At 46.9% G+C, this 21864-nt stretch overlaps 1 protein-coding gene across 3 annotated transcripts in view; it reads right to left on the bottom strand.

Moving 5' to 3' along the window:
* Positions 1 to 21864, bottom strand: part of LOC138763386 (carbohydrate sulfotransferase 11-like) — a 97920-nt gene that overhangs the window by 40800 nt on the left and 35256 nt on the right. For 2 of the 3 annotated variants that reach the window (XM_069937461.1, XM_069937463.1), the window contains exon 3: positions 8849 to 9722. The exons of the other annotated variant lie outside the window; for it this stretch is intronic. In XM_069937461.1, coding sequence (XP_069793562.1) covers positions 8859 to 9722 — 864 coding nt within the window. In that variant the 3' untranslated portion in view covers positions 8849 to 8858. Of the gene's footprint in view, positions 1 to 8848; positions 9723 to 21864 lie in introns of those variants that run through there. 3 annotated transcript variants of the gene reach the window in all.

The following is a 21864-nucleotide window of genomic DNA, read 5'->3' as shown; positions in this document are numbered from 1 at the left end:
AGTAGAGGCAGGTTCATTAAATATATTTAAGAGGGAATTAGATATATTTCTTCAGTATAAGGGTATTAAAGGTTACGGAGAGAAGGCGGGGACGGGGTACTGAACTTTAAGATCAGCCATGATCTCGTTGAATGGCGGACCAGGCTCGAAGGGTCGAATGACCTACTCCTGCTCCTATCTTCTGTTTCTATGAGTGTCACACACTAGAGAATGTATACATTAGGTGAGGGGAGGGAGTTTAAAGGAGATGTGTTGGACAAATTTTTTTACACAGAGAGTGGTGGATGCCTGGAACCAGCTATTAGAGGTGGTGGTGGAAGCCTTTACAATAGTCGTGTTTGAGCCTTTTACACAGACAACTGCAAATGAAGGAGATGGAGGGATTCTATCAAGATTGGGGCAACACAGTTCACATAGCATTTAGTGCAATGCTATTACAGTGCCAGAGGCCCGGTTTTGAATCAGGCACTATCAGTAAGGAGTTTGTACATTCTCCCCATGTCTGCATGGTTTATTGGGGTATTTGGGTGGCACGGGCTCGTGGGCCAGAGGGCCTATTCCTGTGTTGTATGTCTAAATTTAAGATTTTAGTTTGATTTGGACATCATGTTCAGTACAGACAAGTGGCCTGAAAGGCCTGTTCCTGGGCTGCACTGTTCTGTGGTTCTATGTTAGCTAGTGATGAAAGGCATTCATAATTTCCCCCAGGACATACCTCGTTAATTGTAACCACACTGCTGATCAGATTGCCCCTGGTGGAATCACCCTTGATCCGGTTTGAACTGGGTGGGGTTCCAGGCCGGGCCCAGCCCCACCAATCTTCCTCTCATTCCTCTGGAGCCACAGTCCAGCTGCTCAATCCAACCAGTGTTCAGCACCACTCAGAGTGGGTTACAGCGTCCTTTCCCAGCCCAGGGTCTGAGATGGTGAGCTGCCACAAGGTAGCGCAGGCAGGACGGGAATGAACAATGACGGATCACCACAGAGAACAAAAACTTACAAAATAGTTTTATTTAAAAAAAAAACATTTTTACCAGTTTTGATTGCAGCTCAGTTTTTTTGTCACCAACTTTGAATCCACATTTCACAGGTTAACTTTTCAGAATCAGGAGACAGCCATTACTGGCGTTAACTAAACAATAAAAATTTGTTCCAGATGACCACTGTCCCAGAGAGTTAACCAAATATTCACTAAATTTTAAACAGTTGCTGGGATTACCCATACTGACTCCACAGTCACTTTAATGCCTTTAACACCAGGCATTAAACAATGTATCATCCAATAGCAGGAACTGATACCAAGGAATTTCTGACAAGGAATTAATCATACATAACCACTGATTACCAAATATTCCTGGCTGCCCCAAGCCAAGAATAACAAATTGCCCAAGTACTTGGCATCAATTGTGCTGAGTGAAAGAAATGATTGGTGGGATGGGAATCGGCCAGGAATGAAATAAATAAATAACACAGGGTGTGCTGGCTGAGTCTCACAGTGGCACATAATTGTGAGAGTGAAACATGAAAGTCTTCAGATGCTGTGATTGTAGTACACATTGAAATGGTGGAGGAACAGCCAGTCTTTTCAGCATTTTGGTGTATTTTTACACATAATTGAGAAACCTAAGTGTACATAGACCTGTTAAAATGGTGGCATGGATAGCTGGGGGTGAAGAAAGCCTTTGGTATGACTGCCTTCATCAATCAGGGCACAGAGTACAGAAGTTGGGACATCATGTTGCAACTTCAAATTCTGTCAGTGAGACCACACTTGGAGAATTGTGCACAGTTCTGGTCACCTGGATATAGACGGATGTCCTTAAGCTGGAGAGGGTGCATAAAAGATTCACCAGGATGTTGCCTGGACTGGAGGGCTTGTGTTATTGGGAGAGGCTAAGACTGTTTTGCCTTGAGTATGGGAGGCTGAGGGGGTAACTTGCTAGAGGTTTGTAAAATCGCGAGGGGCCATGGATAAGGTGAATGTTCATTCTTTTCCCTGGGGTAGGGGAGTCTGAAACTGGAGGGCATTGAGATGGGAAAGATTTAAAATGCAAGTTTTACACACAGAGGGTGGTGGGTGCGTGGAACAATATACTGGAGGAAGTCATGGAGGTAAGGGCACAAATAGCATTGGTAAACTGCCAAAATTCTGCCTTGTTTTGTTAGGAGGCAACCCTAATACAGGAGAGGCATCACAATTGGCACTTGACTGAGAGCTAGAGATAGAGCACGAGTGCTTACTGATGTACTGACAGAATGGAAGATGCAGTGAGGGTACCAATGCCATGGTTAGTGCTGCTTAGTACCTTGGTATAAATAACTAGCACCTGGGTGTAATCTGTTTGTTTTGAAGAGGAAAAAGATCCCAGACCTTGTCATATAACAGAGAGAGAGAGAAAACTTAATCTCTGACTGTACATCTTTGACAGGTTCTTGATTAGACAGGACATGAGGGGTTACAGGGAATAGGCTGAGGAGTGGGGCTGAGTGGGAAAATGGGATGGGATGGTGGGGTGGATGCATTGGGCTCCTGTGTCTTAGGGTCTGCTGACATCACAGGCACAAGAATGCAGGAGGCTGCTTGGTCCCTCAAGCCTGCCCAACCAACCATTGAACATGGTCGCTGCTGCTGTCAACTCCCTCTGCAGGTTCCCTGTCACTTTCAATCTTACAAATATTTATCTATCTCCACAGTAAATATACCCAGTAATCCAACTTCCACCACCTTGGTGGTGGGGAGGGGGAGGTGGAGAATTCCAGATTCACTTCTTTCTACAGAGAAATCCCTACCCAGCTCAGTTTTAATTTTCAACCCCTTCTATCAATATTCCTTCATTGAGACTCCCACTCGTGGAAACATGCTTTAGGCGATGACCCTGCAAGGGAAATAACTCCAAAACCGTGCTCTGCGGGGTGAGGAGGTAATCCATGTATAAAATCTGGAGATGCGTCCATAAAGTGAATGGTCACAAGGTAGATGATCCTTGAACTGGAGGGTATAGGTTTAAGGGGAGAAAGTTAAGGGCATCTGAGGGGCTTTTTCAACCAGTCCATATCTGGAGTGAGCAGCCAGAGGAAGCTGAGATGTGGGCACAATTACAACTTATAAAAGATACTTGGAAAGATTTGTGGATAGGAAGGGTTCAGAAGGATATGGACAAAATGCAGACAAAAATAAATGCCACTGAGACTGGTGCGTACCTTGGGATAGCAGGGAGTAGAAACACAGTGCTCCCCACAGGGTCCTACCACCCAGTTCTATTGCTGACAACATACAGACTTTAAACTGCCTGTTAGAGGAGCCAATTGTGTTTTTTTTTAAATCCTGCGACCGCAGGGGTCTTGGCCCAAATGGTGATGCCTGTGTTTGGCAGCGGCCATAAGTGGTTGCAGTCTTTGGGGAAGCACCAGTCTGGCAGAGGGCACCGGTAATGGGGAGAACATCCCCCCCTCCCCCCGTTGAGAAGGAGAAGCAGGAGACAACCCTTAGGATGGTGACCACAGTGGTGGGCCAGCAAGGGGCTCTGCACCTGAAGGACACACACAAGCACCAAGCTGTTGGTGACTTGCGGGTGAGGAACCCACAGAGGCTGTGGGCTATTGGTGACTTGAAGTCAAAGGGCTCACACCAGGCTGTGGGCTGCTGGAGACTGGCTCATGAAAACCAGGTGTCATAACCAGAATTTGAGATGGTGCTAAGGACGAGTAGATCTCCAGAAGGGCCCTGAAGGCTTCATCGTGTCAGAAGTTTGGATCTGGGATCAGGTTGTCAATAGTATAAACTGAACTGGAATCTTGGGCTCTGCAGGTGAATTCATGAACACTCAATGACACTTTTACTCTGACTATAAAGGGTGTCAGGCAATGCAACTGCTAAATATTTGCCTGCCTGTGGCAGATTAAAACCAATTCTGTGTAATATTACACTTTTATTTCAATAAGTAGTATCTGATCTGATTTGAAATGTGACTAGACTTGGTCTGTTTTGAAGAGTTGGGCCAGAGACTGCTCTGTGCTGTATGACACCATGCCTCTTTCCATCCTGGTGTGAAATACTGAATCAGGTAGAATCAGTAGAGAAGGTGGCAGAGGATACAATTGTGCACTTGCCATCAGCTCAGTGAAAACTGCATAAAATCCAAGTGGAAGGCATGGCTGCAGAAGGAGTGTATAGGTGGGGAATCAGAAGCAACAATGCCAACAAGAGGTCAGGAGCTGGTCACTCTAGGTTCCATCCCCTTTTTGGGTAGAACCGTGCCTCCCAGCACCAAAGATCCTCCAGATCTGTCTGTGGAGTTTGCATGTTCTCCCTGTGACCACAGGGTTTCCCCCAGGAGCTCTGGTTCCCTCTCACACTCCAGTGGAGCTGATGGTAGATCTTACTGTGGAAAAATGTGGAGGCAATTGGCACAGGAAAGTTCATTGGGATTGTTCTGAATGGCAGCATAGAGTTGGGAGCTGAAGGGCCTCCTATATTTTAACTAAATGTTAAATATGAGGAGCAGCCCAGGTTTCTGATGATGTGGTCTGTTAGGGTTTCTCATTGGTTGGCTGAATCCCGCACCAGAGGCATTCTGACTGAAATGGATCAATCTCGAGTGGCATCAAAGAAAGGTGCATCTTTTTTTGGTGTTTTATTAAATGGTCCATACCCTTCTATTTCCATGTCTAATGCAAATTGGTGGGGTTTTACATTCAGAAGCTGGAGGAAGTCAGCAGATCAGGCATTGTCTATGGGTACAAATCAGGACCCTTTATCGATATGGGATTGGTTACATTGAATCATAGTTGCTGAAAGCCGTTCCTGAGCTGTCCTCTCAGAGCCAAAGGCTAAAAGTGGAATGATCCAATTGGAGTCTGCCTCATGACATCAAGTGATCAATGGCAGTTTGGGAGGTCAGGTAATGAAAGCAATGTCACCGCCATGTAACCATAGAACATTACTGCATGGAGGCAGGCCTCTTTGGCCCTTCTAGTCTGTGCCTAACCATTTTTATTTGCCTAGTCCCACGACCTACATCCAGTGCATAGTCCTCCATACCTCTCCTATCCATGTGCCTGTCTAAATTCCTCTTAAATGTTAAAATTGAACCCACATTCACTTCAGCTGGAAGATCATTCCACACTCCCAGCACTCTGTGTGAAGAAGTTCCCCCTCATGTTCGTCCTAAACTTTTCCCCTTTCACTCTTAATTCATATCCACTGGTTTGTATCTCACCTACCCTCAGTGGAAAAAGCCTACCTATATTTACTCTGTCTATCCCCCTCATAATTTAAAATACCTCTATTAAATCTCCCCTTATTCTTCTACACCAATATCTTATACAACTTTATATAACATCTCATACAACTTTAATATAACATCCCATCTCATGTACTTGATACTTTGATTTATGAAGGCCAATATGCCAAAAGCTCTCTTTACAACCCTATCCGCCTGGGATGCCACTTTCAGGGAATTATGTATCTATATTCCCAGATCCCTCAGTGGCCTACCATTTACCATGCATGACCTTTCTTGGTTTGTCCTTCCAAAATGCAGCACCTCACACTTATCTGCATTAAATTCCATCTGCCATCTTCCATCCCATTTTTCCAGCTGCAAGCTTTGAAAACCTCCTTCGTTGTCCACAATGCCTTCAATCTTAGTGTTACCTGCAAAATTGCTAATCCTATTTACCACATTATCATCCAAGTCATTGATATAGTTGACAAACAACAATGGTCCCAGCACCGATCCCTGAGTCATACCACTAAATCACAAACCTCTAATCTGAGAAGCCACTACTCTCTGGCTTCTCTGATCCAGCCAATGTCAAATCCAGTTCACTGCTTCATGAATACCTAGTAACCTTCTTGGCTAACCTCCAATGTGAGACCTTATCAAAGGCCTTACTGAAGTTCATGTAGACAACATCCACAGCCTTCATCATCTTTCTTGGAAACCTCCTCAAAAAACTCTTTAAGATTAGTTAAACATGACCTACCACACACAGTCATGTTGACTATCCCTAATCAGTCCATGACTATCCAAATACTTGTATATCTGATCTCTTAAAACATCTTTCAATAATTTACCTATTACTGACATCAGACTGACCAGCCTATAATTTCCAGGGTTACTTTGGAGACTTTTTTAAACAATGTAACAACATGAGCTCCCCTCCAATCCTCAGGCACACACCTGTGGCTAAGGACATTTTAAATATTTCTGCCAGAGCCCCTGCAATTTCTACACTAGCCTCCCTCTAGGTCCAAGGAAATATCTTGTTAGACCCTGGGGATTTATCCACCCTTATTTGCTTTAAAATAGCAAGCACTTCCTCCTCTTTAATCTTTTTAGGCTCCATGACCTCTCTGCTTGTTTTCCTTATTTCCCACGACTCTGTGCCTTTTTCTTAAGTGAATACTGATGGAAAAAAAATTGTCCCTTACTATCTTTTTGCTGTCAATATATCTGTAGAAACCCCTAGGATTTTCCTTTATATTGTCTGCCTAAGCAACTTCATGTTATCTTTTAGCCTTCCTGATTTCTTTCTTGAGCTTTTTATTGCATTTTTTATACTCAAGTACCTAATTTGCTCCGTGTTGCCCATCCCTGTTGTACACCTCTTCATCCAAACCAGATCTCCAATATCCCTTAAAAACCAAGGTTCCATATGCCTTCTAACCTTGCCTTTGATCCTGACAGGAACATACAAACTCTGTACTCTCAAACCACCCCCAAGATGCTTAATTGAGGGCGGGGGTTGGTGTTGAGGAGAGTCAATAAATGCTGGTCTGTTCAAGGTTTTTTTAGTAGGCTGGGGTGAGCCTGGGCATCTTCAAGAGACACCACTGGTCTTGAGTCATGAGGGAATGATGGCAGATTTCCTTCTGGAGAGAACTCCATGCATCTTCTATAGTTCCAGTGCTTTGTCATTGCTGTTATCAAGGCTATTTTTTCACATATGTATTTGATACATCCTGAATGAACATCCTTTAAAGATATTTTTCACATCACAACTTAAGCAGGAGTATGTGATGTGGTCACTTCAGGTGACTCCACCATTTAATATAAACCAGCAAAGGGTGGTGGTGTAAGGAACAAGCTGCCAGAGGAGGTGGTTGAGGCAGGTTCTACTGCAGCATTTAAGAAAAAAAGATACTTGAATAGGTTGGGTTTAGCATGATATAGGCCAAATGCATGCAGGTGGGACTAGTTTGGATAGAGCGCTTTGATTGGCGTGGGCAAGTTTCCACAGTGTAGGACTCAATGAATTTCACCAGAATAGTCCCCAAGATTGTGGGATGGTTGGGTTAAACTCTCTTCTGGGGCCAGTGTGCTGAACATGTATGCATCCTGCCAGTGGGCAAACGCACAATAAATTACTCTGCTTTTTGGCCATGGCAGACCTTCCAAGGCTTCTCAGGGGTGATTCCAATTGGAATTTCAGCAGAGGGAAGGGTGCAGGGAAAGAAGAGCTGATTGGTCTGACTGTTCCATCTCACACTAAATGGCAGGAGTGTGTTGCCCACTTTGAGTGAAGGTTCCATCACTGGAATGGCTCCAACCCTTCTCTTACTCAAGCCTTGTGTCAATCCTTGTTGACCCCCAACCCTTAGGAGAGCATCAGGGATTCTCACAGTCACTGCTCTCATCAGCTGACCAGCATCAGAAGGGAAGGGGAAACAACAGCCTAAATTCCAGCCCACAGTTACCTGATGTATTTACAGGGAGCAAAGACATGGAACCTATCTCAGACAGGAGCTAAGCAGTGAACAGCAAAGGCCTGGGGAGTGTTGAGCAACAGAGAAATTTGGAGGGCAGATACAAATTTCCCTGAAAAGTAGACAGGCAAGTGAAGAACTGTTCACAGTTCTTTGTTTATATGTTTATGCTGGGTACTATTTATTTTTTTGCACTACAATTAGTGGTAATTCTGCCGCGCCCACAGGAAAAAAAAAGAATTTGATGTCATGTATGTACTCTGACAATAAATTTGAAATTAAAGAGGGAGTTGGGCGTGCTTCATTGTTCCGTGGAGTGAGGCGAGATTTTTCACCCAGTAATAAACTGCTGAATCTTTCCCCCAACGCAGATTTCACAAAAAGACAGGAGTCGAGGCAAAGAGGTTGGTCACTTCTCCCTTCACTCTGCCCTACTGCTCCTCCATTGCACAACCCCTTCCTTCTCTTCCCCCTTCATTCTCCCTCTCCTCCCTCTTCCCACTCCCAATGCACAGACCCGCTGCTTTCTGGCCATGTGCGTGAGTTGGGGGGAGTTCGGGTCCGCCCAGAATCTGCAGTCTCGCCGGGTTCCTCTGTGACTCTCTGGCCCTTCCTCAACCGGACACCCCCCACCCCCCGCCCCGAGGCCCCGCACACCCCCGAACTCCTCCGGGGAGCGCGAACCGGGCCGATGCGCCATTGCAACCCTCCTGCCCTCCGCTGCGTCTGGACGGAAGGTGCGAGCGCGTGCCCCGCAATCAGTCGACGGACACGCGGCGAGTGGGGCCCCGGAACTTTTCTGTCCGCCGGGAGTTCGCCGAGGTCGAGGGTGGCGCGCGACGCCACTGAAAACCGCACCGTGTGAGGGCTCGAGCCTCGTGACAGCGCGCGACCAGGTCGGCGGGGGGAAACAGAGGGCGCACGTATCCGGCGGAAGACGCTCTCGGGCACGTGGGCAGCGCGCTAGGTCGGGGAACACACCTCCAGGTCGGCGGGCATTGTCATGGGCGGGAATGCGCTCGTGCACAAACGTCCCTGGGCGGGACTCAGCCGAGATCCAGGTCCCGTGGCCAGTCGAGAGCGCGCGGGAAGGACACGCCGGGTTCGGGGACGAGCCGGGTCGAGTACGCGTCCCCCGCCGCGGCGGTCAGCCGAGGCGCAGATAGGAGGGCACGGAGTAGTTGAAGAGGGCAAAGTCGAGCTGGTAGAGCTGGTAGAGCTTCCTCTGGTAGAAGGGCGAGATGTTACGGAAGAAGCCGGCTGCCATGGCGGCGGTGGTGCGGCCGGCCTGCGGGCCGCCGGCCGAGGCCGGGAAGGAGATGAGCGGCTCCAGGCGCGCCAGGGCCAGCAGGTAGCGGGCGTCGCTGGCCAGCGTCTCGTAGTGGCCCAGCACGTCGTAGCGGATGAGGCACGGGTGGCAGAGCGAGTAGACCGTCTCCCAGTGCTCGTTGAAGGGCCCGTCACGCCGGGTCTTCGGGTCGACCAGGTACCACACGAACTCCTGGAAAGAGACGTCGGCGCCGCGCTCCAGGGCCTCGGCGCTGGGCCGGTGCCGGTGCCGCCTCACGATGGTGGTGCCGTAGCGCCGGTGGAAGGCCGTGTTGTAGGCGCGCGTGAACTTGTTGCGGTAGGCGGACACGAGCCGCTCGAAGGGCTCGCGCACGAAGAGGAACTTGAGGTAGTGGCGGAGGCGCCGGTTGATCTCGGCGGGCGGGAAGGTGTCGAGCGTGCGCAGGTTGGCCGCCACGTGCGCCTCGTGGGCCGGGATGGTCAGCGGGTCGGCGTAGCGGCCGGCGCTGGTCAGCACCATCATCACCCTCTTCCAGTTGGTGCACGCCACCTTGGGCACATAGCAGTAGAGCAGGCCGTGCTGGTCGTCCACAATCAGGTGGCGCAGGTCGCCGGCCGTCAGCAGCCGCCGCTTGCGGCTTTGCCGTTGCTGGGCCGCGCACGCCTTGTCCAGCAGGGCCCGGCGGCGCTGGTGCAGCTGCTGTGCGTCCGAGCGGGCCTGCTGCGGGGAGAGCACAGGGTCACGGTCCGAGCCCCTGGACACTGCCCTTCTGGTCACTGATCTAGTCCCCTGTTCACTGTCCAGGCCCCTACTCACTCGTCTGGTCCTCTGGACACTACCCCCCCCCCCCCCCCCCCCGCGGTCACTGGTCTGGTCCCCTCGACACTACCCCCCCATCACTGTTCACTGTCCAGGCCCCGGGACACTGTTCTTCCCCCAGACCCTGACTGGGCTTATGGAACCTGGTCTGGTCCTAGGTCGCTATCTGGTTCCCTGGACACCATCCAACCAGTCAGCTGCCCAATCTGCTGGTCACAGTCTAGGTCCCTGGAAACTGGTCTGGTCCCAGGTCACCATCTGGGCCCCTGGAAACTGCTCTGGTTGCCAGTCATGATCTGGGCCCCCTGGAAACTGGTCTGGTCTCCTTGACAACATCCGACCATAGTCTGCTGTCCAGCCCGGTGGTCACCATCCATGCCCCTGGTCACTGGTCCAGCCATGGTCAGCTGTTCAGCTCCCTGGTCTCATATTGCCTCACTAAAATTCTGATCATTGGTACTTCCCTCCTCTGCCAGAATCAGGTCCAATACCAATTGCAGGAACAATGTCTGCTCGCTGGTCTTTTCTGGAACTGGCATTGTGTTCTGTCTTCAGGTAGACTCTTTGTGTCCCATCCTGGTATCATCATGAACACTTCCTTTTTCGCCCCATTTCTATCATGCCTTGCCAATGGTCAGTAAACATGTTCCTTATCACCTGATCTCAACTCCTCCATCTAGGTTTTTGAAGACAAGGTGATGAAGAACACGTTAGGCACACATGCCTTCATTGGGCAGGGTACTGAGTGGAAGAATTGGGACCTCATGTTCTGATTGCCTACCAATAGGTGGGACTTCAATAAATTGGAAGGGTGTAACTGGGACTGGAGGGGTTGTGTTCTAGGGATAAGCTAGAACAATAAGTGGGCAAATATTATTGGACCGCATGTTCCTGGAAAACGTAATAGGTGCTGTTCCAAATCCCGGTCTGAGCAATTCAATTCAGTTACTTGCCCAGGGATTGCAAAATGCTGCAATTTTGTTCTCCGATACAAATGAAATTAAAATAAACCATGAGTGAAAACTGTGGATGTGGATTGAAATCTACAATTTCGAGGACACAAGAACAAACAGTTCAGCCCATCATTATGTCAGTGAACAACTTCAGGTCTTGTCTGATTTTTGCCCTCTCCATAGGTAGACTTAAACTGCACTTTGTTTCCTTCCATGTTTTCAATGATGCCACCTGGCTGAAGTTGTTCCTTGTCTGCTCTGTTTGAATTGGGCAACCCTTAAATCTGAAGCTCTCCATCCTTTCTCCAGTTTCACTGTGGGTGTGATCTTTGGTGTGGAAGCTTGGATGCCACATTGAGCAGTGAAGTGTCTCATGTGATCACAGCCCACACTGAGAGGTCCAGCTTGCTGCAGGAAAGGGCTGCAAACCATGTGGACCATTGTAGTGTGGCAAAAAATCTGGGTAGAGTGACATTCCTCAGCTCCTCCTTGCCCGCTTCTGGCTACTGATGCACCATTCCCCCAGGTATCTGGATTCCACCACTACCCATACATCCCACACCACATCCCCATCTTTCATCAGTCAGCTGACCCTACTTTCCCTGCACATGAACCCATCATTGAGCTCCCTCCACAATTGCGTCCATCCACTGACCCCCAGGCTTAACCCACCCTGACACCCGGAGTGAGTGCCAGTCCCACTACACTCTTTTGGTGCACTGAGTGATGGAAGGGTGTTGTCGACTGAACCATAGTCAGTAACAGCACAATTGGACCCTAGAGCAGATACAGTGTATAAGCACATGCCACGGAAATTTGAGCACGGACCCTTCATCTACTCAGCAACCTTCTCACCTCCCAGCCAGGTGTTTCAAATCCCTTGACTCCAGAGCACAGAGTTCCATGCTGATCTTCAGGACAGAACTGGGTCATTGAAATGCCAGAAAGACAGAAAAAGATGAATGATTTAAACAGCAAAAAATGGATTAAAATCGAAAGGAGGTTTTGTGTGTAGTGTGGGAGTACTTGAGGAGACTTCTTGTTCATAAGTCTATTGCATGTGACTAAAACTCTGCTGTCTCCAACTACGCAGTTCAAGTAATTAGCTGGCAATTTGCCTGGGTGGATTTACTCTAATTTGCTTATTAAAAATTTAACATTGGTGACTCCACCTTCAGTTCATCACTGATTAGCTTGGCAGTCAGTTGCTGATGTCTTTTTGATGATATCTCGAAGGATTCTTGGTCTCATCTTCAAGGAGCTTTGGCGCATTAACAGGGACCCAGTTTGTGAAGCATCCAGGGAGTTTTGTTCCTTGCTCTGCTATTTCATCGTCCAGATAAAGGACTTACATCTCAGACTTTTGCTTCAATGTGGGAAATATGGAATAGTATGGTCTGAGGAGGACTGAGTTAGCATGGCATCAATCAACATGAGATTTGCCTTCTCCTGCTGTGGACTATTTTGTTTTATACAGTGGTCTCGTCTGTTTTTAGTAAATATGCCAGATGTATCTTCTGAAATACCTGGGTCCTACAGGAGTTGCGCTGGGCCAGTGACTTCAGCGACCCCTGTGGCCAGGAATTCTTCCACATCGCTGGAAGACAAGAATGCAGTCATGATACTTGTCCCCAAAGTATCATGGTTGAAAATGCACAAAGACAATGATGTGGAGTAATTGCACCCTGGCTATTACAGCAAGTGTAAAAATGGAGTGCAAATCTGTGGTTTGTCTATGAAACACAAAAGCGGTGGACCTAGTCACGAGTTGCCTCGATTCGTGGACTCAACAGTGGCCGGTCATTTAATTGACTTGATTGAGACTGTTTCACAGAGATATGGAGTGTGCAAGGGCGTAGCCCCTGCTCGCGTGCTTGAAGGGGTTGCTTCTCAAGTTCTGTCTGCATTTCAGCTCCATTCTCCAGATTTTTGGGCACCAGGTACAAAGGAGGGAGGAACAGTTGAGATTTGTGCTTATCGGTCTGGTACTGTGTGATAGTACAGATTCTATCACCAATGTGTATATGTACAGATGGTAGTGTAGGATGACTGTGATTGGCTGAGAGTGTAGCCACACCTACTGGCAGGTCTTAAAGGATTGCTCCTAGCCAGACCAGGTCATTCTGGACTGGTCGACCTACTTGTAATATGCTCCAGTCTCTTAGTTAATAAAAGCCTTGGTTTGGATCAACAAGTCTTTGGTTCTTTCAATGCGCACTACATACTGAACCTGGCCAAGATGGCAATCCATGTGTCTAGCCAACAGGCACTCGAGGGTTCAGTTCAGACTGGCTGTCTGCCCCTCTTCTGAAGACACCTGTGTACCTGTGTAACCCTGGGGAAGGAGCAGTTCACAGACTTTTTGGAAGTTCTCCAGGAACGATTGGCCCTCAAGGACTGAGGAATACAGAATTCTTCATCAACTACATTGATTCCAATCACCACCACTCTCACAGATCATTAACACATTCTTGCCTGAAGAGCTTGCTGTATGCAACTGCAGTGAATGCACTAACTGTGAAGTGCACAGAAGTCCCGAAGCTGTGAAAGGCATCAGCTAAATTATTTTGTTACACGTTTAGAATAAGTGCGATAGACATGGAAAAAGTTATTTTTGACTTTAAGCAGGCTGCACTACTGCTCCCAGGACGTAACTGCTGTCATGAACAAGATTGTGTCCATGCCCAAATGCCATTTGTCACTGGGCAAGAAGCCAAAATTTGATGCTGAAGGCTTGTCTTTTGGCTGGGTATTATATGTGGTTTGTGGAGGAACATGTGGCCTCTCTGTGTGGAACCTTGTGGATTGTGGAGGGTCACATGACCTCCCTGTCTGACACTTAATCTGGCCACCCACTAGTGAACATCTTACCGCTGGCTCATTTAAATGACTCCGTGTCATCAATGGCCACATGTCCAGCTCAGAACAGTTTAAAACATAGATGCACAGCACATTTCTTTCTCTCTGCCTCTTGCTCCAAGTCCCACACATTGCTCCACACCCGGTGGCTACTGTGGATGTTGTTGGAGGAGTCATGAGTAAGGTGCGCACTACCCTTAAGTTGAGCCATAGGTACTGTGATAGATCAGTGCTTGCAGAGAGTCACATCCCCTTTGGTACAGGGAATCAGGAGTGTTTGAAAGTCCCTGTCTGTGAAGTGTGTACACGTGTAGAAGATTGGTGGTCACTGGTATTGGAGTCCAACCTGGGTCCGATGTGAATGTCTATATAGTTGTTTAGTAGTAGATTAATTAACATGAACATACCCCTCCATAAATCTTCGTCCGCGAAGCCAAGCCAAAGAAGTAGATTAATTATCATTTGACACATTCTTGCCTGAAGAGCTTGCTTTCTGCAACTGCAATGAATGCACTGACTGTGAACTGCACAGAAGTCCTGAAGCTGTGAAGGACATCAGCTAAATTATTATTTTGTTACACGTTTAGAAATAAGTGCAACAGACATGGAATAAGTTGTTTTTGTCTTTAAGCAGGCTGCACTACTGCTCCCAGGGTATAACTGCTGTTTTCCCCTGTTTATCTCCCTTATGTTCAATAAAATTATCTTTGATTGTAACACTTATCTCCAGACTCATTGTTCTGTGAACCCATTGAACTGATCTCTTTCAAACACAACACTGGGACCTCAACTATTTCAAGCAATGGAACCAGCAACCCCTTCCCCTCATCTCCAATCCTGCAGTGGGACAGATTACATTTCTTTCCAGAAGAATTGTATATCCTTCGTACAAATAAGAAATTCTCATCATGCCTGTGCCAACCTAACTGTCCTTTGCTCTATGCCTTTGTCAATCTAAATGTCACTCCCATTTCTGTTTCCACCAGCTCCCTGGCAGTGTATTTCATGGACTCACCACTCGCTGTGTAAAATACCTTGGCTTCTCTATCTCCTCCACATCCCTAAATCTACACCCTGTAGTGTCTAACATTTCTATCCTGTTTGCCTATCCAGCTTCTCCTGCTCTTGCGCTTCCGGAATACTCCTCCTCAGGGTCCTTCCATAATTGCCTCTAATGTGAAGTTAAACAAGTTCTTGGGCAACATAATCTGGGCCACACTGAGGAAGGTCAACAGATTTCCTACCCTGAGGGTAATTGGTGAACCCACAGGATGTTTACATCAGGCTGATAGTTTCATAGCTCTTATTATTGTGATGAGCAAATCCAGACATTGAATTTATTGAGTTAAACCCCCATTGTGTCTCAAGGGATTTGAACTGATGTTTCTAAATCAGTCATCATGTATCTATCTGCCTGTGGTTTCTGGCAATATCCCAAGGTGGCTCAGCATTAGCCTCAGGGACTATACCTCCTTGCTCTGCCCTTCGCAAATTCGAAGTGTCAATATCAAAATTGGCAACCTCAGATAACTCACTTTCCTGTACAGGACATCCGCAGGTTACAGAGTTCTACTTGAGAGAACCATTTGTAACGCAAGACAAAAAGATAAGTCTCAAGATTCAGAAAATAGTTTTATGAAAGAGATGAGTAAAATGGAGGGTTCTGCAGTAGGGAAATTCTAGGCAGTTGGTAGAGTAGGTAATTAAGCCAAAGGATCCGTACTGTGCTGTAGATTTCTACATTCTAATCCAACCTTTCTGGAAGTCAGGAAACAAAAGCAGCGTCCAATACAGGATCCTGGAAACAGCCATGTTGGGATGGTGAGCAAGCACGCAAAGAATAAGTTGGCCCACAAAGCCACCAGCGACTTCGCCAACTCTGAGTCTGGTCAGCGATCCCAGCTCAGCTGAATATGCAGGGCATGTTAGGATTGGGATCTCATTCAGGCAGAAGAATTTGACTTCAATTTGGCATTGTGTTCAGCACAGACACATGAGCTAAGGTCTAGTTCCCGTTCTATGAATAGAAGAATTGATGGGGCAAATGGTGTGATCTCATTTCCCATCATTTGCAGTTGGGGAAAAAGAAAGCAGTATGGCTAGCATAGCAGTTAGCGCAGTGCTACTACAGCGTGAGCCATCTAGGTTTGAATCTGCCGCTAGTTGTAAGGAGTTTAAACATTCTCTACGTTTCTACGTGGGTTTCTTCCAAGAGCTCCAGTTTTCTCCCACATTCCAAAGATGCAGAGGGATTGTAGTGTTTATCACATGGGTGTATTTAGATGGTGTGGGCTCATGGATCAGAAGGGCCTGCTCCCATGCTGAAAATTAAAGCTCATTCCATTCCAGACAGAAGGCAGTCAAATGGAAATCTGGAGAACTGTGTCGGGGTGGGGGGGGGGGGGGGGGGGGGGAAGAAGGATTATGAGTGGAGTTAGTGGACAGATCAGCTTGAGCCAATAAAATGGCAGAAAATCCTTGAGGGACCAGGGGCACTCTCCTAAACCCACAGTGGATTGAGACGAGGGGGGAGGGGTTTGGCAGGGAGTTTGCAGGAAATGAGTGCATTGTATTTTGGTGAAGATCCTGGGCAAACAGCCAGAGTTCTGGACTCGTCGATCAAGTAACATGTTCAACTCCCACCACAGTGGCTGGGGAATAATTCCAGTCATTAAATAAATATGCAGTCCTTTAAAAAAGTAATCAAGCAGCCCTCAGTAAAAGTAACCATGAAACTACCGGATTGTTGTAAAACATCCATCTGTTTCACTAATGTCCTTTAGGGAAGGAAATCTCCCATCTTAAATGGGTCTTAATCCAAGTCTATCATTCCCACAAAGTACCAACTTAGGTCAATAGGTAGTTAAGAAGGCACATACATTCTTGCTTTCATAGGTTTGGGTGTGGAATATAACATTTGGGACATTATGTTTCAACTTTACAAAACACTGGTTAAGCCTCAGCTGGAGTACTCTAGGCAGTAAAGATACATTTGTTTTAGACATGGTACAGAGGACGTTCACCAGGTGAATTCCAGGAATGAGAGCATTCACCTATCAGGAGAAATTGAGCAACCTAGGAATCACCTCATTGGGAGTTCAGAAGGATAAGGGTGGATCTTGTAGAGACCTATATAATGAAAAGAATAAATAAGACAGAAAGAGAGAGATTGTTTCTACTGGCAGTTGACATGAAAATAATCTCAGGATTTGGCAAATGGATCGAGGACAGATGAGGAAGAACTGCTTCACTGAGAGAGGGGTGAATTTTGAATTCTCTGCCCAATTAAGCAGTAGAGGAAGCCACATTAAATGTATGGGAGGGAGGAGGGATACCAATGCCTCTATTTTCTTAGAAAACTAAGGAGGTTCAGCACATCTTCCCTGCCTCTCAACAACCAAGGGGGCACCATCAGAAGCAGATTTGTTGGGGGCATCACAGTGCGGGACGGGAGCTGCTCTGCTCAAGATTGATAGAAGCTGCAGAAGGTGGCAAATGCAACTCAGAACATCACGCAAACCTCCCTTCCCTCCATAGACTTCATCTACAACTGCTGCCTAGGAAAGGCAGCCAATATACACCGGACACAGTCTCTTCTCCCTCCTCCCACTGGGGAGCAGGCCCAAGAGTGTGAAGCAGCCACCAACAGGCTTAAAGACAGTTTCTTCCCCACAACCATCAGGCTCCTAAATGAACTCCACACAGTGCTTTTATACTGCCCTTGCTTGGTGTTAATTGATCTTCCTTTTCATCACAATCCTATACTCTGTATATGTGCTCTTTACAAGGCTGTATGAATATTAAAGGGAGCCTCTTCGCCTGCTCACAGAAGAACCCTTCTCATTAGACTAGGTATATGGGACAAGTAAATATTTGAATAATAGGATAATTGAGGGTGATGAGGTACAGAGGGTAAGTGGAGGTAAGTCCATGGCCAGATCAGCTGTGATCTTGTTAAAGGTGGAGCAGAATGGCCAACTACTGTTCCCATTTCTTCTGTTCAATCACTGTGCCAGGGTTGGAAGAAATTGTAGTTCATCAGAGTCTGAGCACTGGTAAGGAGAGGAAAGCCAAACACAATATGCTGGAGGAACTCAGGAGGTTGAGCAGCGTCAGTGGGAGAAAAGGAATAGCCATCAGGCAGAGGAGGGAATTGAATGAAAGAGTCAGCCCTAGATTGATATCAACTTTAAAAAGCTGACTGTAAACTGAATATGTCTAACAACTCTTGTCCACTCCAGCTGTATAAAGTAATTCAAAAACCAAGCCACCAATCCTAATTTTTGGCATAAGTTTAAGAGAGGATAATGGAAGGCAGAAAAACAGAGACAATAATGATTGTGCACTGGACTCCCGCCAAGTTCTGCAACTCTATTGGATTTGAAGTTCTGCCAAAGGTTTTATATCTTGGCTGCTCTCAGAGAACTTGAAATTGTTCCACTCGACCATCACCACCAAAACACCAAGCTCCCAATAATTGCCCACAAACAACTTCAACTAACATAGACCCCATGGTTTGGGTATAAACAGGCACAAGTATTACCTAATGAGATCCGACACACAATTACATCAGAAGATTGTGACTGAGATCTTGGTCAAAGGGACAGGTTTTTTTGTGTGCAAGAGACAAGGAGCCAAGAGGGAAGTTGGAGGGGGGTGGGGTAGTGAGTGGGGATGGGGTAGTGAGTGGGGATGGGGATGGGGGAAAGGATAGAGGGAAAAGAGAAAGATCAGAAAGGGATTCCCTGAACTTGGGGCAGCTATGGCTTGGGTATAAACAGGCACAAGTATTACCTAATGAGATCCGACGCACAATTATATCAGAAGATTGTGACTGAGATCTTGGTCAAAGGGACAGGTTTTTTTTGTGTGCAAGAGACAGGAGCCAAGAGGGAAGTTGGGAGGGGGGGGTAGTGAGTGGGGAAAGGATAGAGGGAAAAGAGAAAGATCAGAAAGGGATTCCCTGAGCTTGGGGCAGCTAAAGGAACAGCTGCAACTGGGCAAGCAAATAATATCAGAGTGATCTAGAGGCTAGAATTGGGAACACAGGCATGTCAGGGGCTTTGGGGACTGGAGAGGGTTACAGAGGTGACCTCTGCATTGCTCAGCTGAGTCATCATAGGGAGAAGAGACATGGGAACTGCTCTGCCAAACACTGCAGGAAACTGCAGGGAGTTGCGAACACAGGTCACACTATTACATACACCCCCTCCCCTCCCAGCATCTCCATCTGCACTTCCTGCTACCTCGGACAGCAGAATAAAGCAGACAATATACAAATGGATTCATCTCACCCAGCCACACTCTCTGCTTCCCACTTCCAATGGAAAGAATATATATGAATGTGATATCACGCACCAGATAAAAGTAATTTCTTTCCTGCTGCTACCATACTCCTAAACGAGCCTCACACTAGTAAAACAATGCTGCATTTGCTCTGTTCCAACTGATTTCTCTTTGGTGTCTCTATTATGTCCTCTCTACAGGTTCAGTAGCTGGATTGCACACAAAACAAACTTTCTCACTGTGCAGGTGACAGTAACCCTAAATTAGACCCAGCGAGAGCCAAAGTGGACCGAGAGGATCATGATTAGTAAGCAGTAAATGCTGGTCTTCCCAGAACCCAGTTGGAAAAATAAAAATACTAACGAATAATGCAGGTTGGGTCTGGAGGAAACTGTTACACTTGAGATGATTTCAGAAAACTCCATGTCTGTTCATAGGAGACCAGGAGCCAGGCCATCATCAACACCATGTCTACCACTCACAGGGCCCAGGCCTAAAACATTGGTTACCTTTCACTTCCTATGAATGCTGCATAACCTGCTGAGTTTCTCCAGCACTTTTGTGCACTGCATTCATACTCAGTGTGCTCGTGATAAAAGCACGAATATCAGCCCAAGGTTAATCCCTCCCCTGCTCTCTGAACCAAGCCAGTAAATAAATCAAGAGATTTAAACCTGGAGATGAAAGGTTTATTTTCAGCTTCCTGAATTCCACCCACATCTCAAATGCACAGATTCTTAGATCAATAGTTTCATTGTGCAAAAGCCAGTTGGAAATCTGAGACTGAATATAGAACATTTCATCCCTTCAGCCCACAACATTGTATTCTATCAAGAAGAGGCCAATAATGACACACTTGTTGTCAGTAGCAACAAGCATTTCTCTCTCCAGCCCAAGGAGCTTTAACTTGACTGAGTGCCCAAGAGGTAAAGTTAAGTCTGAGCTCAGAATACAACCATACAACCCTCTCCTGGTGTCCAACACTACACTCCCCCCACACATTGCTGCTTCTCCCAATCACCATCTTCCCTCCCCTCTACCCCTTCCTGTGGTAGCAAGGTCCACTCTGGAAAGTTTCTCTGGAATTCCCAACTGGATTTATTGGTGAATATCTTACATATGCAGTTCTTGTCACCCAGCTATAAGAAGGAGAGCATTGAGTTAGAAGGAGTACAGAGGAGATCACCTGGATGTTGCCAGGACTGGATAGGGTTAATTTATTGGGAGAGGTTGGACAGGCTGGATTTTTAATCCCTGGAGCGAGAGAGGTGAGGGGGACCTTATAAAACCATGAGGGGCATGGATAAAGTGAATGCTCGTAGTCTTTTTCCCAGGGTGCATGATTCTAGAATGGAAGGGCACACGTTTCAGTTGAGAGGGGAGAGATTTAACAGAACTTGAGGGGTAACTTGAGGGGTGGAGCAATACAAATTGGGGAGAGTACAGAAAGGAGCAGAGGGATCACAGTGGGATATGGGGCCAGAAAGGGTTACAGAGATCGTAGAGAGATGTTTAGGGAACGAGTGTTTTTTAAATTTGCATACTACTTAACAAAAATCAAACACATTAACATGGCATGGAGAGAGAACCTGCAGCTCGGCATCTGCTCTTTTCACAGTACTCCATTCTAATAACCTCGCAGTACCTGCACATGCGCAGTGCGCCCTTGTAGGTATGGAGGTTGCAGCGCGATTGCAGTGGGAGTAGGACAGCTGATAGCAGCAGCTGTCTACATCCCTTTTTTGAGCCAACCCTCCCACACATCACATTAAGTAACTCCATTTACTCGTCCAATAACAAATATACAAAATATATACATCAACCCAGTTCAGTCCTGGTACTTCGGGTTTGGGTTGCAAACATGCCCAGCGTGCATTTTGTAGAACCCCTCTTTGCAGGTGGAGGCTTGAGGCAACTTGTCTGGAGAGCTTCTCTCACTTGCGGTGTGGGGGCACTATCTATGTCGCTCTGGGGCTGGGGCTGGGTACTCTGTGTTTTTGGGCTCGTCAAGGAATATCAGTCTATCTGGGTTTTGCGATGGGGAAGGATGTGCCTTTTGCTTCTCCTATAGGTTTTCCATTGATGTGGTAGTAGTCATCTGGGTCGCTCCACTCTGCTCCAGTTCCAGGTGATTGACAGCTCTCCTGGGTCTGGTCCTCATAGAGGTTTGCTGTCTGGACCTGCAGCACGTACAGTAATTGTTATATATAGAGAATTTGGGTTAAAAAGGGTTTAAGTTAAAATGTGATGATTAGTCATAAAAGGGGGCTAACCACTAGAGTTTAGCTGGAAAATGTTACAACAGACTTGCAACAGATTTAACTACAGAGAGACATGCAGGAGCCAAAGATTGATAAAGAGTGAAAAACAGGATTTGGTGTGAGCAGAGGTCATGAATGATTGTGGTGTGCGTGACTAACAGTAATCAGGATGATTCTGCAAAAACTAACCAATTAAAGCAGTGTAGTGGAGATGCCGAAGGACAAGCAAATTGTATAAAAAACAACGCATTGTATGTATCGGGGCTTGACTTGGTGAGAAGCCGGTTGAGTCCAACTCTGCAGACTTGTGAATAAAGCTTGTCGTGTCACCGATCTTAAAGAGACTCATTTGTGAGAATTTGTGTTTCTGACAGTAATGGTTCCATCTTCCACAGCTCTGGCAGTGCTGGCCATATGCCAGGCACATCTCTCACCTCAGAATGTGGTTCCCTCCGCAAATGCCACACCCCATCCTGGGTGTAGAGCAGGCAGCGTGGGGAGGTGGGTATCTTCTCTGCTCACCGGTTCCACCTGTACTGTATCGATGCTCGTGGTCAGCTGTTGGGGAACAGCCAGTCTTTTACTGTTCTCTTCAGTAGATTCGTAAGCTAGACAAATGGTGATGGCCTTTTCCAAAGTTAGTTTGCCATCTCGCAGGAGCGCTTTTCTCATGTTATAGACACA

This window comes from Narcine bancroftii, chromosome 5, assembly GCF_036971445.1.
Source record: "Narcine bancroftii isolate sNarBan1 chromosome 5, sNarBan1.hap1, whole genome shotgun sequence".
NCBI lineage: Eukaryota > Metazoa > Chordata > Chondrichthyes > Torpediniformes > Narcinidae > Narcine > Narcine bancroftii.
Note: the sequence above shows the minus strand (reverse complement) of the source record. Positions and strands in the feature narration are given on the sequence as shown.